Below are 15,035 nucleotides of genomic sequence, written 5' to 3' on the forward strand. Positions count from 1 at the left end.
ATGTCAAGACTGTACAGTTACACTCTCCAAACATATGGTAAATTTGTAAGTAACTACGCGTACTACCTTTAAAATCAACGCTAGATGTTCATCTGTCACCCCGAAGTCCATGCGAGTGGCAGAGGCTGCAGGTGAGGCTGTTTAGTCATGCGTTACACTCATTCTTCCTATTGTGTACGTCACACTCACCTGCCTCTCTGAAGTCTGATTTAAATTAGTTGACATCTGACGTTTTGTGCTCCAACCAGTCCCGTCTGCAGGCTGCCTCCACAGAGCTCCATTCACAGCATATATACGGAATAGCTTTAATGTCTCTGTCTCCCAAAACCTACGTAAAAAATCTAAAAGTATGGTATAAATCTGTATAGTGTCTCTAAGCAAGCCGACAATCTGCTCTTACGTTTAATTAGGGCCAAAGTTGTATCAAGGTTTTTGAAGCGGGTGAAATTTTCCGTCTGAGAAATAGCATCCAACTCAGAAACTACTAAACGCACTGAATTAAATTCTTCTGCAAATGAAATGTCAAATCAAGCAGTCTACATTTCCAATTTTATATTATTTATGCGACCAGTTTCAGCGTTTCAGTACGCCGTCTTCTGGCCCCCTCACAGACCTGTAGGAAGAATCCAGCGCCATGTGCAATCGAAACAGGGCACTAGTAGACTTCTACCAAGTCTACGCTTACCAGTTACTAAGAGTCTGATATTGATGAGTGAAGGGATCGCGTAGTTGAAAAAAAGAAGTCTACAGTTACCAGTAGCTGAATGCTGGCCCGTATTTCAGTTGCACATGGCGCTGGATTCTTCCCACACGTTATTCAGGCGGTCTGAAGATGGCGTAGTGATTCGCTGAAACTGGTTCCATAAATGATACAAAATTGTAATATAGACGGTTGAAGATGTTTTTGATGTGACATTTTAAACTGAACAGCCGAAGTTCCTCAACCATCCTGTATAAAGATGGACTTACTGCAGGCAAATTCTTTTTGTTGTCCACCGAAATACCTCATTCAGCAACAGACCTTTCCAAAGTTGCGTGTCACTTCGCGTTTGATATGTATAAACTTCGTAAGATGGCGCTTTATTGCAATGTTCTCAGTAGTTAACACGTGAAGTTCAAAATCTCAGTTCCCTACAAAAATCACGTAAAATTTTTGAAATTCACTTGTGTTGTAGATGTTCACAGGATGTCCAAGGAGGAATGGTAAATATTCATGGATATGATAGGAAAGATTGTTTCAAGCAAAACACTTCGTACGGGCATATGCGCTATTCGAAATGGTTTCTGAGATGCAACACATTTAATGTACATTGTTATTTATGGAACTGATAGGTTTACACGCAACTGGTTTGGATCATACCTAACAAATCAAAAAGTTGTGCTGAATAATTCAAACAATGTTGAAAAGGTAGAAAATGTTAGTGGCTAGGGAGAAACCACTAAGGTGGTCCCACAGGGTTCAATTTTGGGTCCATTCCTGTAGCAGAAAGACATCCAGAGCAAAGAGTTTGAAAGCAACGAGGTAGGTCGCGCTAGAATAAAGAGGTTTGATGGGTACGACACGCACGTGCGCGCCACTAGCCCAAAAACAACCGTGCATTAATGCGTTCTGTCTCGGAAACAATTCGGAATAAGGCATATGTCCATATGAAGTTTTTCGCTTCAAATAAGCGTTCCTGTCATATCCTTGAATATTGACCAATTTATCTTAGTGCCGTCCCAATGACCATCTTCTCACTACTTTAATCGGACATCATAAAGCACGCAGACTAAACGTTACACGAATATCCAACAATGGTTCACTGACATCTGGCAGGGACAATGCTTTGTGCAGCGGAAGTAGCAACATAATTGTAGCCTCCAATGCCACTACAGCTCCCACTGATGTAATGCTGGCGGGAGCATGCAGCGTGGAATTAATCGGACTATATATGCTGCACATGGACTATTTCCGTCTCCTTCATCAGCGGCGTAGCGTGTAACTCATCAGCGTAACAATTTGAATCTCAAACACTCTATTGTAGATGGACTGTTATTACATAAAGGACAGCTGAGGTTACATTTATTGTCAGCAGTGCAAGAAGATGGCCAAACAGGGATGAGTAGCAGAAAGTAATCTGCAACAACACCGACATTGCGATAATCCCGTGGAGGAGCTACTTAACAAACCTAAAGTAACGCATTCGTGGATGGTTGTGACTTGTACAACTCTGATTCTCCATGATGTATACTATTTTACCTCACTTACGGCTGCCGTTAGATTTTACAGGACGGCGGGAAATTCAATTGAAGAGGTCTCACGCAAGGTGATTTCACATCACCAAAAATTATCAGCAGCCCTAGCGAAGGAGTTCAGATCTCTAAACTGGAACACTCTTAATAGTTACTGGAAAATTCCTGAACAATAATCGTTTGTGACATGTAGCTCAAGTGTAGACAAATTTCAACGACAAATAGAAGAAGCTAACAGAGTTAAGTTTGAAAGTAGTCCTGAAAATCATTTATAATGGTAACAAACGTAATGTATAATGTCAACAAAAGGTAAGATTTCTTTCAGTCCAAAGGTTGTATTGAATGTCATACTGCTCTACTAGGCATTGTTCTATTGGAGTTGTTATGCCGTTGCCTTCCTCGGACCTCTCAACTAATTTAACCAGCCATTTATAGGGGGACTTAAAATAGTTTAACGTGGATTCCGAAACATGATGTAACTTGACATTTACAAATATCTACAAGAAGTGGAAGGAGCGATAGACAGATGCCTGTCACAAAAAAATCGTAGGACTGATTCGCGAGTGAACTCGGCACCTTTGGAATTGTTGTATGACACCCATTGAGCTGCACCAACGTATTGAAAAGAAAACAGTTTTAACTGACACTCAAGTCATAGAACCATTGGGTGTTTTTAATAAATTTTCATTTAGAACAGCCGGCAATGAATGGGCGGACGAGACAGGAAACAATCAGAAGGGTAAAAATGGTCTGCAGTGCTTTTAGTGAAACTAAGTAGTATTTTCAAAATGAGGCTACCAGTGAGTCTGAAGTTCAGTCATTGCGTATTAAAAGTTTTGAGGTATGACAGGGAGACTAGGGCTTTTAACGAGAAAACCACTGAATACCTGAGCAGCTGAGTGATAAGTGGAGTGATGCTTACTGAGAATTAGTGGGGGGAGACGGAAAATGACTAATGGATCAGGTAGCAGACTAAATTGTAGGCGTAACTACGACTGTAATGAAAAGTGATCAAGAACTTGTACCCGAGGAAATAGATGGTCAGTGGGCGAAGGGAGTGCTTTACTGGACTCAAAGAGATAAGAAAAGAGCGAAATGAAAGTGGCTAATTTATGTGGATGGATAGCTCAGCTGATAAGCGCCAGACTTCAAATTCAAAGAGTTAGGGTTCGATCCACAATCGATCCAAAGATATGTTCTGTGACTATCACGTTTTTAATTTCTGAACATTATTTTTAATGCGAAAAATGCGAGTTTATGGCGTAGTTCGGGGTACACGTTAGATTGTAGGTCCCCCCTGCAACTGATGGAGTAAATCAGTTCCAGGGACCAAGAAAATATAAGGATATGCCACTTGCAATAGGACCGTATGAGTAAAAACACTGCGACATGCAAACCAATCTTCGGTTTGAAGAAAGATTTACTTTTCAGATGACACAGAGAAATTTTGAGAAGCAGTATGGCTATCGATAGCTGACGACTATAATACGTGCAGATGTCTAGAGGACGTCTTAATGCAGCCGTGGATGTAAGTGATTGATGGTGACGGTGACCTTACCTGTGCCTTGCATTAAAGCATTTCTAGTCAATCAACTGTCTGTCTCCATAACCGGGATTGCTAATGCACGCCCGTGCAATGTCGGTCAACTCAGGGATAATGTGTTCGAATCCTGACGAAGAAATTTTCATCTATAGTGTTCAGCCGTCAAGGTAAGGAGAGGCGATGGCATACACTTCCTGATCACCAGAATCTGCGACAATCTCCTTGGCTCCAAACATATTTGAAATAAAACTTCCTGGCAGATTAAAACTGTGTGCCCGACCGAGACTCGAACTCGGGACCTTTACCTTTCGCGGGCAAGTGCTCTACCATCTGAGCTACCGAAGCACGACTCACGCCCGGTACTCACAGCTTTACTTCTGCCAGTATCTCGTCTCCTACCTTCCAAACTTTATTGAAATGTCTCATGGTGTCAAGGCATGCGACAGGGTTGATGTTGATGTCGGATGAGTATTCGGCGTCCCCTTGATGCTATTCGAGAGACGTAGGGTATGTTCTGGCACGACGTTTCACCCTATCCCTTCCATTCACCCCTAAGAAGGGGTGATGGGAAAGCATCGCTCCTGCCAAACGCAACTCGCCCTTTTCTCGCATGATACCTTGCGAACCATGGATGAAGGGCATCAGACGGATGCCATATTCCTTGAGTTCCGGAAAGCGTTTGACTCGGTGCCCCACTGCAGACTCCTAACTAAGGCACGAGCATATGGGATTGGTTCCCAAATATGTGAGTGGCTCGAAGACTTCTTAAGTAATAGAACCCAGTACGTTGTCCTCGATGGTGAGTGTTCATCGGAGGTGAGGGTATCGTCTGGAGTGCCCCAGGGAAGTACGGTAGGTCCGCTGTTGCTTTCTATCTACATAAATGATCTTTTGGATAGGGTGGATAGCAATGTACGGCTGTTTGCTGATGATGCTGTGGTGTACGGAAGGTGTCGTCGTTGAGTGACTGTAGGAGGATACAAGATGACTTGGACAGGATTTGTGATTGGTGTAAAGAATGGCAGCTAACTCTAAATATAGATAAATGTAAATTAATGCAGATGAATAGGAAAAAGAATCCCGCAATGTTTGAATACTCCATTAGTAGTGTAGAGCTTGACACAGTCACGTCGATTAAATATTTGGGCGTAACATTGCAGAGCGGTATGAAGTGGGACAAGCATGTAATGGCAGTTGTGGGGAAGCCGGATAGCAGTGTTCGAATTTTAGGAAGATGTGGTTCATCTGTAAAGGAGACCGCTTATAAAACACTAATACGACCTATTCTTGAGTACTGCTCGAGCGTTTGGGATCCCTATCAGGTCGGATTGAGGGAGGACATGGACGCAATTCAGAGGCGGGCTGCTAGATTTGTTACTGGTAGGTTTGATCGTCACGCGAGTGTTACGGAAATGCTTCAGGAACTCGGGTGGGAGTCTCTGGAGGAAAGGAGGCGTTCTTTTCGTGAATCGCTACTGAGGAAATGTATAGAGCCAGCATTTGAGGCTGACTGCAGTACAATTTTACTGCCGCCAACATACATTTCGCGGAAAGACCACAAAGATAAGAAAAATTAGGGCTCGTACAGAGGCATGTAGGCAGTCATTTTTCCCTCGTTTTGTTTGAGAGTGGAATAGGGAGAGAAGATGCTAGTTGTGGTACGAGGTACCCTCCGCCACGCACCGCATGGTGGATTGCAGAGTATCGATGTAGATGTAGATGTAGAAGAACGCAGGCACAACACTCAACTGTGTAGGCAATCTTCAGTCAACCACACTACACAGATAAACACTCCATAATAGGTCGGAGGAAAACGATGGCAAACCATCTACACTGGGGCCTTGTCCAAGACGGCTATGCGAGATTCGCACGTCTGCCCCCGACGCTCATCTCCTGAGTATAGGACTGATTTAAACTAGTCAATCAGTCAAGTATGCTATCCTTATCTCGAGTCACACCTTGTGTACAACTGTCAGATATTACATTTGTCTCAACGACGGAGGACGAACTTTTTCCATCCGGAACAACTCGTCTTTCAGCACTTATGGGGAGATGCCCACCTGCGCATCATTCTCAGATGTTAGTTATAGTCTTCCTGTGTGCAAATGAATCTTCCCGTGGACTTTACTCAAGTACGAGGTTTGTCCGGAAAATACGTATAAAAGTTGAATAATGTCTTTATGTTACAAGTTGCAGTCACCGCCAGGTGGGACTACTGCTGTAATCAATCCCATCAACGCTCAGTTCGAGTCAGAGCACTCTGCGTGAAGGTGGGAGTGTGCGGCAGCTTGTTGACAGTTACCCTTTTTCACCTGCCGTCGGCATGGAGCTCTCTCTTATTGTGGAACAGCGCGTCAACATCAAATTTCTTGCAGAGTTAGGCACGAATGGCCGTGAGATTTTTGAGTGTTTGAAACAGGTTTACGGAGGCAATTCTCTGAAGGAACCAACCGTGAACAAGTGGTTAAAAAGGTTCCGGGATGGCCGAGAAGAAGTGAACGATGACCCTCGCCCAGGACGCCCGTCGACATCGAGTTCCGATGCAAATGTTGAACGAATTCGGGCTTGTGTTCTTAAAGACCGTAGATTGACAGTCAGAATGATTGCCGACGAGCTGTCACTCCCCAAAACAACCGTTCACGAAATCCTGACACAAAAACTTGAAATGAAGAAATTGTGTGCGAAAATCGTACCGAAGCTCTTAACGCCAGAACAGAAAGCAAAGAGGGTTGAGTGCTGTAAGGATTGGTTGGAAGCAGAGGAACGAGGGGACTTTCTCAACCGAGTCATCACTGGAGACGAGTCCTGGTTTTACGAATTCGATGTGGAGCTCAAATCTCAAAGCAAGGAATGGAAACTAGCAGGAGAACCGAGAACAAAAAAGTCGCGAAAATCAAGGTCTAATATGAAGACAATGTTGATTGTTTTCTTTGATTCTAGGGGCATTGTTCACAAGGAATTTGTCCCTACCGGCCAGAGAGTGAACGGAAATTTTTACGTTGAAGTTCTGACACGTCTCAGAGCTCGTGTGGCCCGAGTTCGACCGGAGTTGGTGAAAGGAGGTAGGTGGATCCTTCATCACGACAATGCGCTCGCTCACACGTCGCTCGCTGTGCGCGAGTTTTTGGCTCGAAGCTCAATCACCGTGACAGGCCACCCGCCTCATTCACCCGATTTAGCCCCGTGTGACTTCTTCATGTTCCCGAAAAGCAAAATGGTGCTTCGGGGGCGGCACTTGGGAGATGTGGAAGCCATCAAGGCAGAAACGACACGGCAACTGAACAACGTCACAACTGAAGACTTTCAGCAGTGTTATCAACAGTGGAAACGGCGTTGGCAGAAGTGTATCGCGTCTCAGGGCGAGTACTTTGAAGGAGACCATATTGTAATACCTGAATAATTGTAAAATAAAGTTATTATTCAACTTTTATACGTATTTTCCGGACAAACCTCTTATGCTATCCTTATTTCGAGTCCCGTCCCGTGTATAACTGGCAGATATTACATTTGTCTCAACGACAGAGGACGAACTTTTTCCATCCGGAACAACTCTTCTTTCTGCACTTTTGGGGAAATGCCCACCTGCGCATCATTCTCGGACGCTGGTTAGTCTTCCTGTGTGCAAATCAATTTTCCCGTGGACTTTACACGCCCCAGCTACCACTGCTCGCTCGCGCCCTTCTGCTGCGGCGGCTGACGCACGGTCTTGGGTGGTGTTGCAGCGTCCTCGGGCCCGCTGAGCGTGGCGGTGAAGCTGCGAGAGAAGCGCGACCAGGCGCCGCCGCTGCACTCCTCGTCGGGCAACTGGTCCGCCAGCTCCGAGAGCGGCCGCGCCTCCCTGGGCTCCAGCACCAGCACCAGCCACCAGCCCAGGTAAGCCTTCGCCCGGCTCCTGCGTCACACTGGCCTGCAAGTTTGTAGCCCAAGACCATCATCCGCAGCAGCTGCTGTTCAGGGTATCCATAAAAGAACGTCCCAGTTATAAATTTTATCAGCTGTAAGCGTTGTACACGGCTGCTTCAAGGTCACAATTAAAGACTAACACAAACAGTACCAGGAAAGTGGACGCCTTCCAGCTATTCGTAGAAATTACCATTCCTCGTGAAATAGTTCGTGGTGAGACATCGGTTCCATTTTCCCGCAAGACATCACAAAGCTCTTTCATGCATGTCTTGGCCAACTTCTTCGTGAAACATTTCGAAGCACAGGCACTGGACTTGAAGACTTGTAAACCTAACGTGTGGTACAGGTACGTCGATGATATTTTCGTTGTGTGGAGCCATGGTGAAGAACAGCTCTGTGACTTCCTAAGACATTTGAACAGCCTCCATGCCAACATGACATTTACTATGGAAGTAGAAAAGGACAAAAAACTGCAATTTCTAGATGTGCTGGTCACAAGGATATCGAAAATCGACACACACCGACCGATACCTGCACAAACTATCAAACCACCACCCGAGCCAGAAAAGAGGCATGATTAATACGCTCGTAACGCGAGCAGGACGAATATGTGAGCCGCAGCACCTCAAACGCGAAATACAACACCTAGAAAGTGTTCTGACGAGCAATGGATACTCCACAAATTATATTACAAGTGTAACAGAGCCAAACACTCGGCGAAGTAAAAAAATGTTCAAATGTGTGTGAAATCTTATGGGACTTAACTGCTAAGGTCATCAGTCCCTAAGCTTACACACTACTTAACCTAAATTATCCTAAGGACAAACACACACACCCATGCCCGAGGGAGGACTCGAACCTCCGCCGGGACCAGCCGTCGGTGAAGTAAGAAATCAGAAAAAGAAATGTCGGTTACGGCCTTTCAGCCATACATTCACGGAGTGACGGACAGAATCGGCCGTATATTGTACAAATACGGCGTAAAGACGATTTTCAAACCGACAAGAAAAATCAAAGAGTGTCTTAGATCGGCAAAGGAGAAAAGAGACCCACTTGCAATGCCGCGAATATACCGCATACCATGCACATGCGGAAAAGTTTATGTCGGAATGACAACACCAGGAACACAGAACATAAGCGACATTGCAGGTTGGGGCAGGTGGAGACATCGGCCGTGGCAGAGCACGCTCTGAGTGAGACCGACCACGGAATAAAATTCGCCGACACGGAAGTTCTGGCTGTAGAGAAGCTATTCAGAGAATCTGTAGAAATACAAGAACACGCGAATAGCTTCAACAAGAAAGAGGAAAGCCTTAAGGTAAACGGATGTTAGCTTCCCGTACTGCAGCGAACGACCGCAGCAGGTAACAAGAGGAGAACCGCACCGGAAATGAGCGCGGAGAAGCCCTCGGACGTTGGCGCGCCAGGTACACATAGTCTGCGGCCTTGAGCTCGACTCCAGTTCACCACAAACAATGGATGGTAAAGCTTTGACAATGCCAGCCGCTCTTGCTGGGGAAGCGTCAGTAAAATCATCAGACGAACGTCGGCCGAAGAACCCAAGACAGAAGTCAATAGGCAGTTTGTCAACAAGTGGCCACGAAAGCCTTAATAATTTTGTATCATGCGCTAAGTCAAAACGTAGACGAAAGTGTGTGTTGAATGATCGTGGCAGACGGTCTCTGAAGACGATTGTTGCCGTGGTGGCCGAGCGGCTCTAGGCACTTTAGTCTGGAACCGCGCGACCGCTACGGTCGCAGGTTCGAGTCCTGCCTCGAGCATTGCTGTGTGTGATGTCCTTAGGTTAGTTAGGTTTAAGTAGTTCTAAGCTCTAGGGGACTGATGACCTCAGATGTTAAGTCCCACAGTGCTCAGAGCCATCTGAAGACGATTGTGACGAAGAATAAGGGGACAACAGCAGCAAAAGTCACTGTAGAATTGATTGTCGCACTCACGAACCCCGTCAGCACCAAAACAACAGGAAGGGAGCTCCAGATGCAGGGCGAGCTGGAATTCCAAAACCACTCGTCAGTGATGCAAATGCCTGTAAAAGGAAATTGTGATGTGGACTTCGGAGCAATGGAAGGACATGATTTGGTCGGATGAATCTTGTTTCACACTATTTCTAACTTCTGGCCGAGTTCACCTCCCAAGAGTGAAACATGGCGGGTATTCTGTGACAGTTTGATCAGCGTATCGTGTGATATTCCATGGGACTCATGGTTACTCTGCAAAGTCTCATTACTGCCAGCGATAAAGTGACCATTTTGGCTGATCTGGTCCACCCATGGTACAATATTTTGTTAAGAAATGGTTATGCTGTATCCAAGACGACGGGCCTCCTGCTCACAGAGCTCGCATCGTCCACGACTGGTTTTGTAAGAACGAGGATGGATTTCGCATTTCCTATGGCCAGCACAGTCACCAGAAAATTATTAGCCTCTGTGGTCTATTTTGGGCAGAAGGTTGAGTGATAGCTATTCACTTCCATCATCGTTACCTGAACTTGCCACTATTTTGCCGGAAGATCCTCTTGAAAACAATACAGGACCTGTATATATCCATTCGGACTGGAGCTGGAAGCCGTCCTGAAAACCAGCAGATTTCCTAACCGTATTACGTACGCATGGTAATGTTTTGTCAGTTTCCGCGGTCCCTCCCGCTGGAGGTTCGAGACCTCCTTCGGTCATGGGTGTGTCTGTTGTTCTTAGCGTAAGTTAGTTTAGTTAGTGCGTAAGTCTAGTGACCGATGACCTCAGCAGTTTGGCCCCTTAGGCATTCACACACATTTGAACAGTTTGTATGTTTGATGTTTCCACATTTTGTGCAAACCCTGTATGTAGATATAAAATAAAGCTACATAATTTATGTTTTGTTTGTTTCCAGGTACATATCTGTATTTCAGGTTCATATTAAAATCGAAGCATTTGAGATGTGGTGCTATAGACGAATGTTGAAAATTAGGTGGACTGATAAGGTAAGGAATGAGGAGGTTCTACGCAGAATCGGAGAGGAAAGGAATATGTGGAAAACACTGATAAGGAGAAGGGACAGGACGATAGGACATCTGCTAAGACATGAGGGAATGACTTCCATGGTACTAGAGGGAGCTGTAGAGGGCAAAAACTGTAGAGGAAGACAGAGATTGGAATACGTCAAGCAAATAATTGAGGACGTAGGTTGCAAGTGCTACTCTGAGATGAAGAGGTTAGCACAGGAAAGGAATTCGTGGCGGGCCGCATCAAACCAGTCAGTAGACTGATTTAAAAAAAAAATTAAAATTCACGCACTACAGTACCGTGACATTCCGTTGCAGGAGACAAAGCAAAATGATGCAACACGTTGATAAAGTGGAGTATCGTGTGTGGCTGAACCAGTATCAAGTGAGGAATCTAGTAATATACTCTCTAAGACGAGAAGAACGACCCAAAACACACAGAAATTATCCGAATGGGTCGGAAATCGGTAGATGTGATGTACAGAGAAACATACGATTACAATTTCCAAAAAAACAGGATGATTTATTCAAGAGGAAAAGTTTCATAAACTGAGCAAGTAAATAACGCGTTGGTCCACCTCTGGCTCTTATATAAGCAGTTATTCGGCTGGGCATTGATTGATAGATTTGTTCGATGTCCTCCTGAGGGATAGCATTGCATATTCTGTCCAGTTGGCGTGTTAGATCATCAAAATCCCGATCTAGTTGAAGGGCCCCGCCCATAATGCCCCGAACCATTCTCCGTTGGGGAGAGTTCCAGAGACCTTGCTGCCCAAAGTGCGGTTTGGCAGGCACTTACACAAGCAGTAGCAACTGTTCCCGTGTGCGCACGGGCATTATCTTGCTGAAATATAATCCCAAGATGGATCACACACATCCATGCCCGAGGCAGGATTCGAACCTGCGACCGTAGCGGTCGCGCGGTTCTAGTCTGTAGCGTCTAGAACCGCTCGGCCAATACGGCCGGCCCGAAGGTTTGGAAGTGATCCGGTACTCAGGATTATTTTACATCTAAATGCTTCGTTTCAAGGCGCATGCGCTGCGCCCCCCCCCCCCTTTCCCCTCGCACACAGGTACAGTATGACTTTTCCCGGAGCAGGTCGACGACGACGGTGTCGTCGACGACGGGCGCGGGCCACGCGCTGAACACGTCGGCGAGCTCGTCGGGCACGCTGACGCCCGACCTGGCGGCGAGCATCGCCGACCAGGACTCGAGCTCGGTGTACTCGTGCGACACGGAGGGCTACTACACGTCGTTCCACCTGGACAGCGGGCTGAAGCCGCTGCGCGAGGAGGACCCGGTGGCGGTGGCGGCGGCGGCGGCGGCTGCGGCCGGCTGCCCGCCCCTGGCGCCACCGGGCGTCGCGCTGGGGCCCACCGGGACGCTGCTGCCGCAGCAGGCGCTGCACTCCACCTGCGCCCTCTCCACCGGCGGCTCGCCCAACCGCACGCTCACCGCCGACTCCGAGTACGAGCTCTTCGGCAAGGTGAGCCATAATTGTGTCACAGTCTAACATAACAGTCGGGACACTCCTGTGAAAGTTGTTACCGTTTGACAGCCGGAGTGACACCAGCGCTCCGAGGCCATTAAAATTGTTACACTCTAAGATGACGAGCTACAGACGAGAAATTTAACCGACAGGAAGAAGATGCTGTGATATGCAAATGATTAGCTTTTCAGAGAATTCACACAAGGTTGGCGCCGGTGACGACACCTACAACGTGCTGACATGAGGAAAGCTTCCAACCGATTTCTCATACACAAACAGCAGTTGACCAGCGTTGCCTGGTGGAACGTTGTCGTTCTGCAGGCCTGCTGTGTTTTACTCATCGTCGCGTGTTCCCCAAGTACGACCTTCATTTTTATATTATTATAAGTGGGACAAGCTACGGCCAAATATGGGAGAAATACGCTGTACATGTAAACCTCAACTACTCAAAAGCCAATAACACTTCAAAAGTGCTGTTATAAATTAAATTCGCCATTAGAGACATTCCATCCTATGACACATTCACTACTTCATCAGTATCGGGCAAATGCTGTACGTTCTGCATGAAACACACACACACACACATTTTCACAGCACAGCTTTCTAACAGCCAGTTTAACAGAAAGTGTTTAGTACAACGTTTTTACATTTACATTTCCAGTTGTTTATAATGTGTATTACCTGTCTGTCAGTCAGTTGGTCAAGAATGGATTCATCCAACCGATTTTCTGTTGAATTTGTGTGAATTGAAATAAAACAGTTTCAGTAAGGTTATGAATGTATTGAAATGAAATAAATGAGAACTCATTTTTTTGACAGTAATTTGTTGGTGTTTCTAATGCATTATTTGTTGGTGTTTCTAATGCAGTCATCACAACAGTTTCTATCTGAAGAGGAAATGAATAGTGCCAATGGTTTACTAACTCACAAGCATGCCATGTATTACTGCCTACAGCAAAAATATGGCAATTCAGGGATTATTCCACACTCTTCTGAAGACTGGCCTTGTAGTTTATTAGTCATCATTGCGGATGTGAAGAAACTAGACACATTTCGATTGAAATAGGAAGTCGCTTGGAATCAGTGGTCTTCTTGGAATTAGAACTACCTCACCTTTAAACTTTTCTACAATTGTTGTTGCTTCAATGACATTGTTCTTCAGCTCCTTAACAATTAATCTTGTTCCATTGCATAGTTTTGATTGGTTCAAATTATGGAACATGATTATCACTGAGCCGACCTTGAGCTGCAAATTGTGCAGTGGTGTTCCAGGCAAATACAATGAATTCTGTTGGATAATTGACAACTTCATCTGGATTGGTAATTGAGCCAAACAAATTAAATGAATGCAACTGGCCAGCAATTTCACTCTGAATTTTTATGTTCAAATCGTCTATGTTCTTATTTTTTGCTGCCAAAGTGGCTCGTTCACTCAACTACATTTTTAAATTTTTTTTTTAATTTTTTTTTTTTTTTTAGTGAAAATATGTGACAGGAGAACTGTCAAACCAATGCTCACATTTCTTTCATTGAGATTTTCATACAAATATACTATCCCAATTTTCGACTTTTCTAGTGAATTTTCCAAAACTTTTCTTTCATACGAACCTTATTCTGGCAGTTACAAACAAAAAGAAAAAGATTCAGACAAATTGGTAGAGGCTTTCTTAACTGACATTGTTCAGACATGCGGCAACTGGAGTGAAATCTGACGACAATGTTTTTGTTATTGTACACTGGAATTGAAGTAAAGTTCCTTCCCATAGGCAATAGCCACAGGAAAAGCACATAACCACAGCCAGGATATCCACCAACAGCAGCTGTCGTGTTAGTTTTGAGTGAAACTTGTCCCTGTTGCAGGGCTCCACGAGCACAACAACCAGCTCTGCAGGCACCGTCTGCACGACGCTGCAGCTGTCAGAGGGCAGCCCCGCCACGGGGCCAGCTGTGCCCGAGCGCAAGAGCTCACTGCTGGTGGCTGCTGACGTGCATGCGGACTCCCCCGACTCGGGCCACAACACCTCCAGCTCACCAGCGCAATCTGCCAGCCCGCCCGGCACCCTCACTGTCAGGTATGGCTTCTCACATCTCCCCCACTTTGGCACCTTCCAGTTGTGGTAGGTTTTCTTGGTGAAACTAAAATATTATCTATTTCAGTAAGTTCTTCCATCTTGAATGCCACAGCCACAAGTTTGCTGAAAGACAATTCTGTTATTTAAGTTTTCTTTTATTGATGGTGCTATTGCAAACTCTGTCATATGCTTAATTGGGGGTGGGGGAACTCTGAGAATGCACTTAAATGGATAGTTTTTTGAAAAGGCTGGACCTGTATCTTTCCCCAGTCCCAGCTTGAGTTCAGTCTCTGGGGACCTCATTGTTGGCAAGATGTGAAACCCTAATCTCCCTTCACACTAACAGCCTGCTCCTTCTATCCCCCAGAAACTTGTCACTTTCTTAGAACACAGTTCCATTTCCCACCAAGGCTGTTATAGTCATCATCATTTATACCATACAATCAGCCGATTTTTGGCAATATGCCACATTCAAGTGCTATTTCTATAACAGTAATTTTATATCTTCATCTTGTACGGTTGTAAACAGATGTGCATGTGGTACTTAAATGTACACTTGAAGGAGAAACTTTTTCTGCACTCAAAAATTGATAGCAGTCTAGAATTTCTTAGTTATTTCAAAAAAATACAAGTTAGTTTTGAAACATATCATAAAAGAGGCAAAAATTAATCCAATAAAAGTAAGTCCATGTGGACAGCTGTGCAGGATGTTATGGTAAAAAAGACAAAACACACAAAAAAAAATTGTGATATCACATGATGCAAGAATGTCACTGACCCTAGGGCAGATGCAAACA

General features: G+C 45.2%; 1 protein-coding gene across 1 annotated transcript in view; it reads left to right on the top strand.

Moving 5' to 3' along the window:
* The window catches only part of LOC126456470 (serine-rich adhesin for platelets), a 480,534-nt gene that overhangs the window by 438,228 nt on the left and 27,271 nt on the right, over positions 1-15,035 (top strand). Inside the window, exons 7-9 of the mRNA XM_050092224.1 lie at positions 7,498-7,648; positions 11,776-12,163; positions 14,027-14,238. Coding sequence (XP_049948181.1) covers positions 7,498-7,648; positions 11,776-12,163; positions 14,027-14,238 — 751 coding nt within the window. The remainder of the gene's footprint in view (positions 1-7,497; positions 7,649-11,775; positions 12,164-14,026; positions 14,239-15,035) is intronic.

This window comes from Schistocerca serialis, chromosome 1, assembly GCF_023864345.2.
Source record: "Schistocerca serialis cubense isolate TAMUIC-IGC-003099 chromosome 1, iqSchSeri2.2, whole genome shotgun sequence".
NCBI classification, from domain to species: Eukaryota; Metazoa; Arthropoda; class Insecta; order Orthoptera; family Acrididae; genus Schistocerca; species Schistocerca serialis.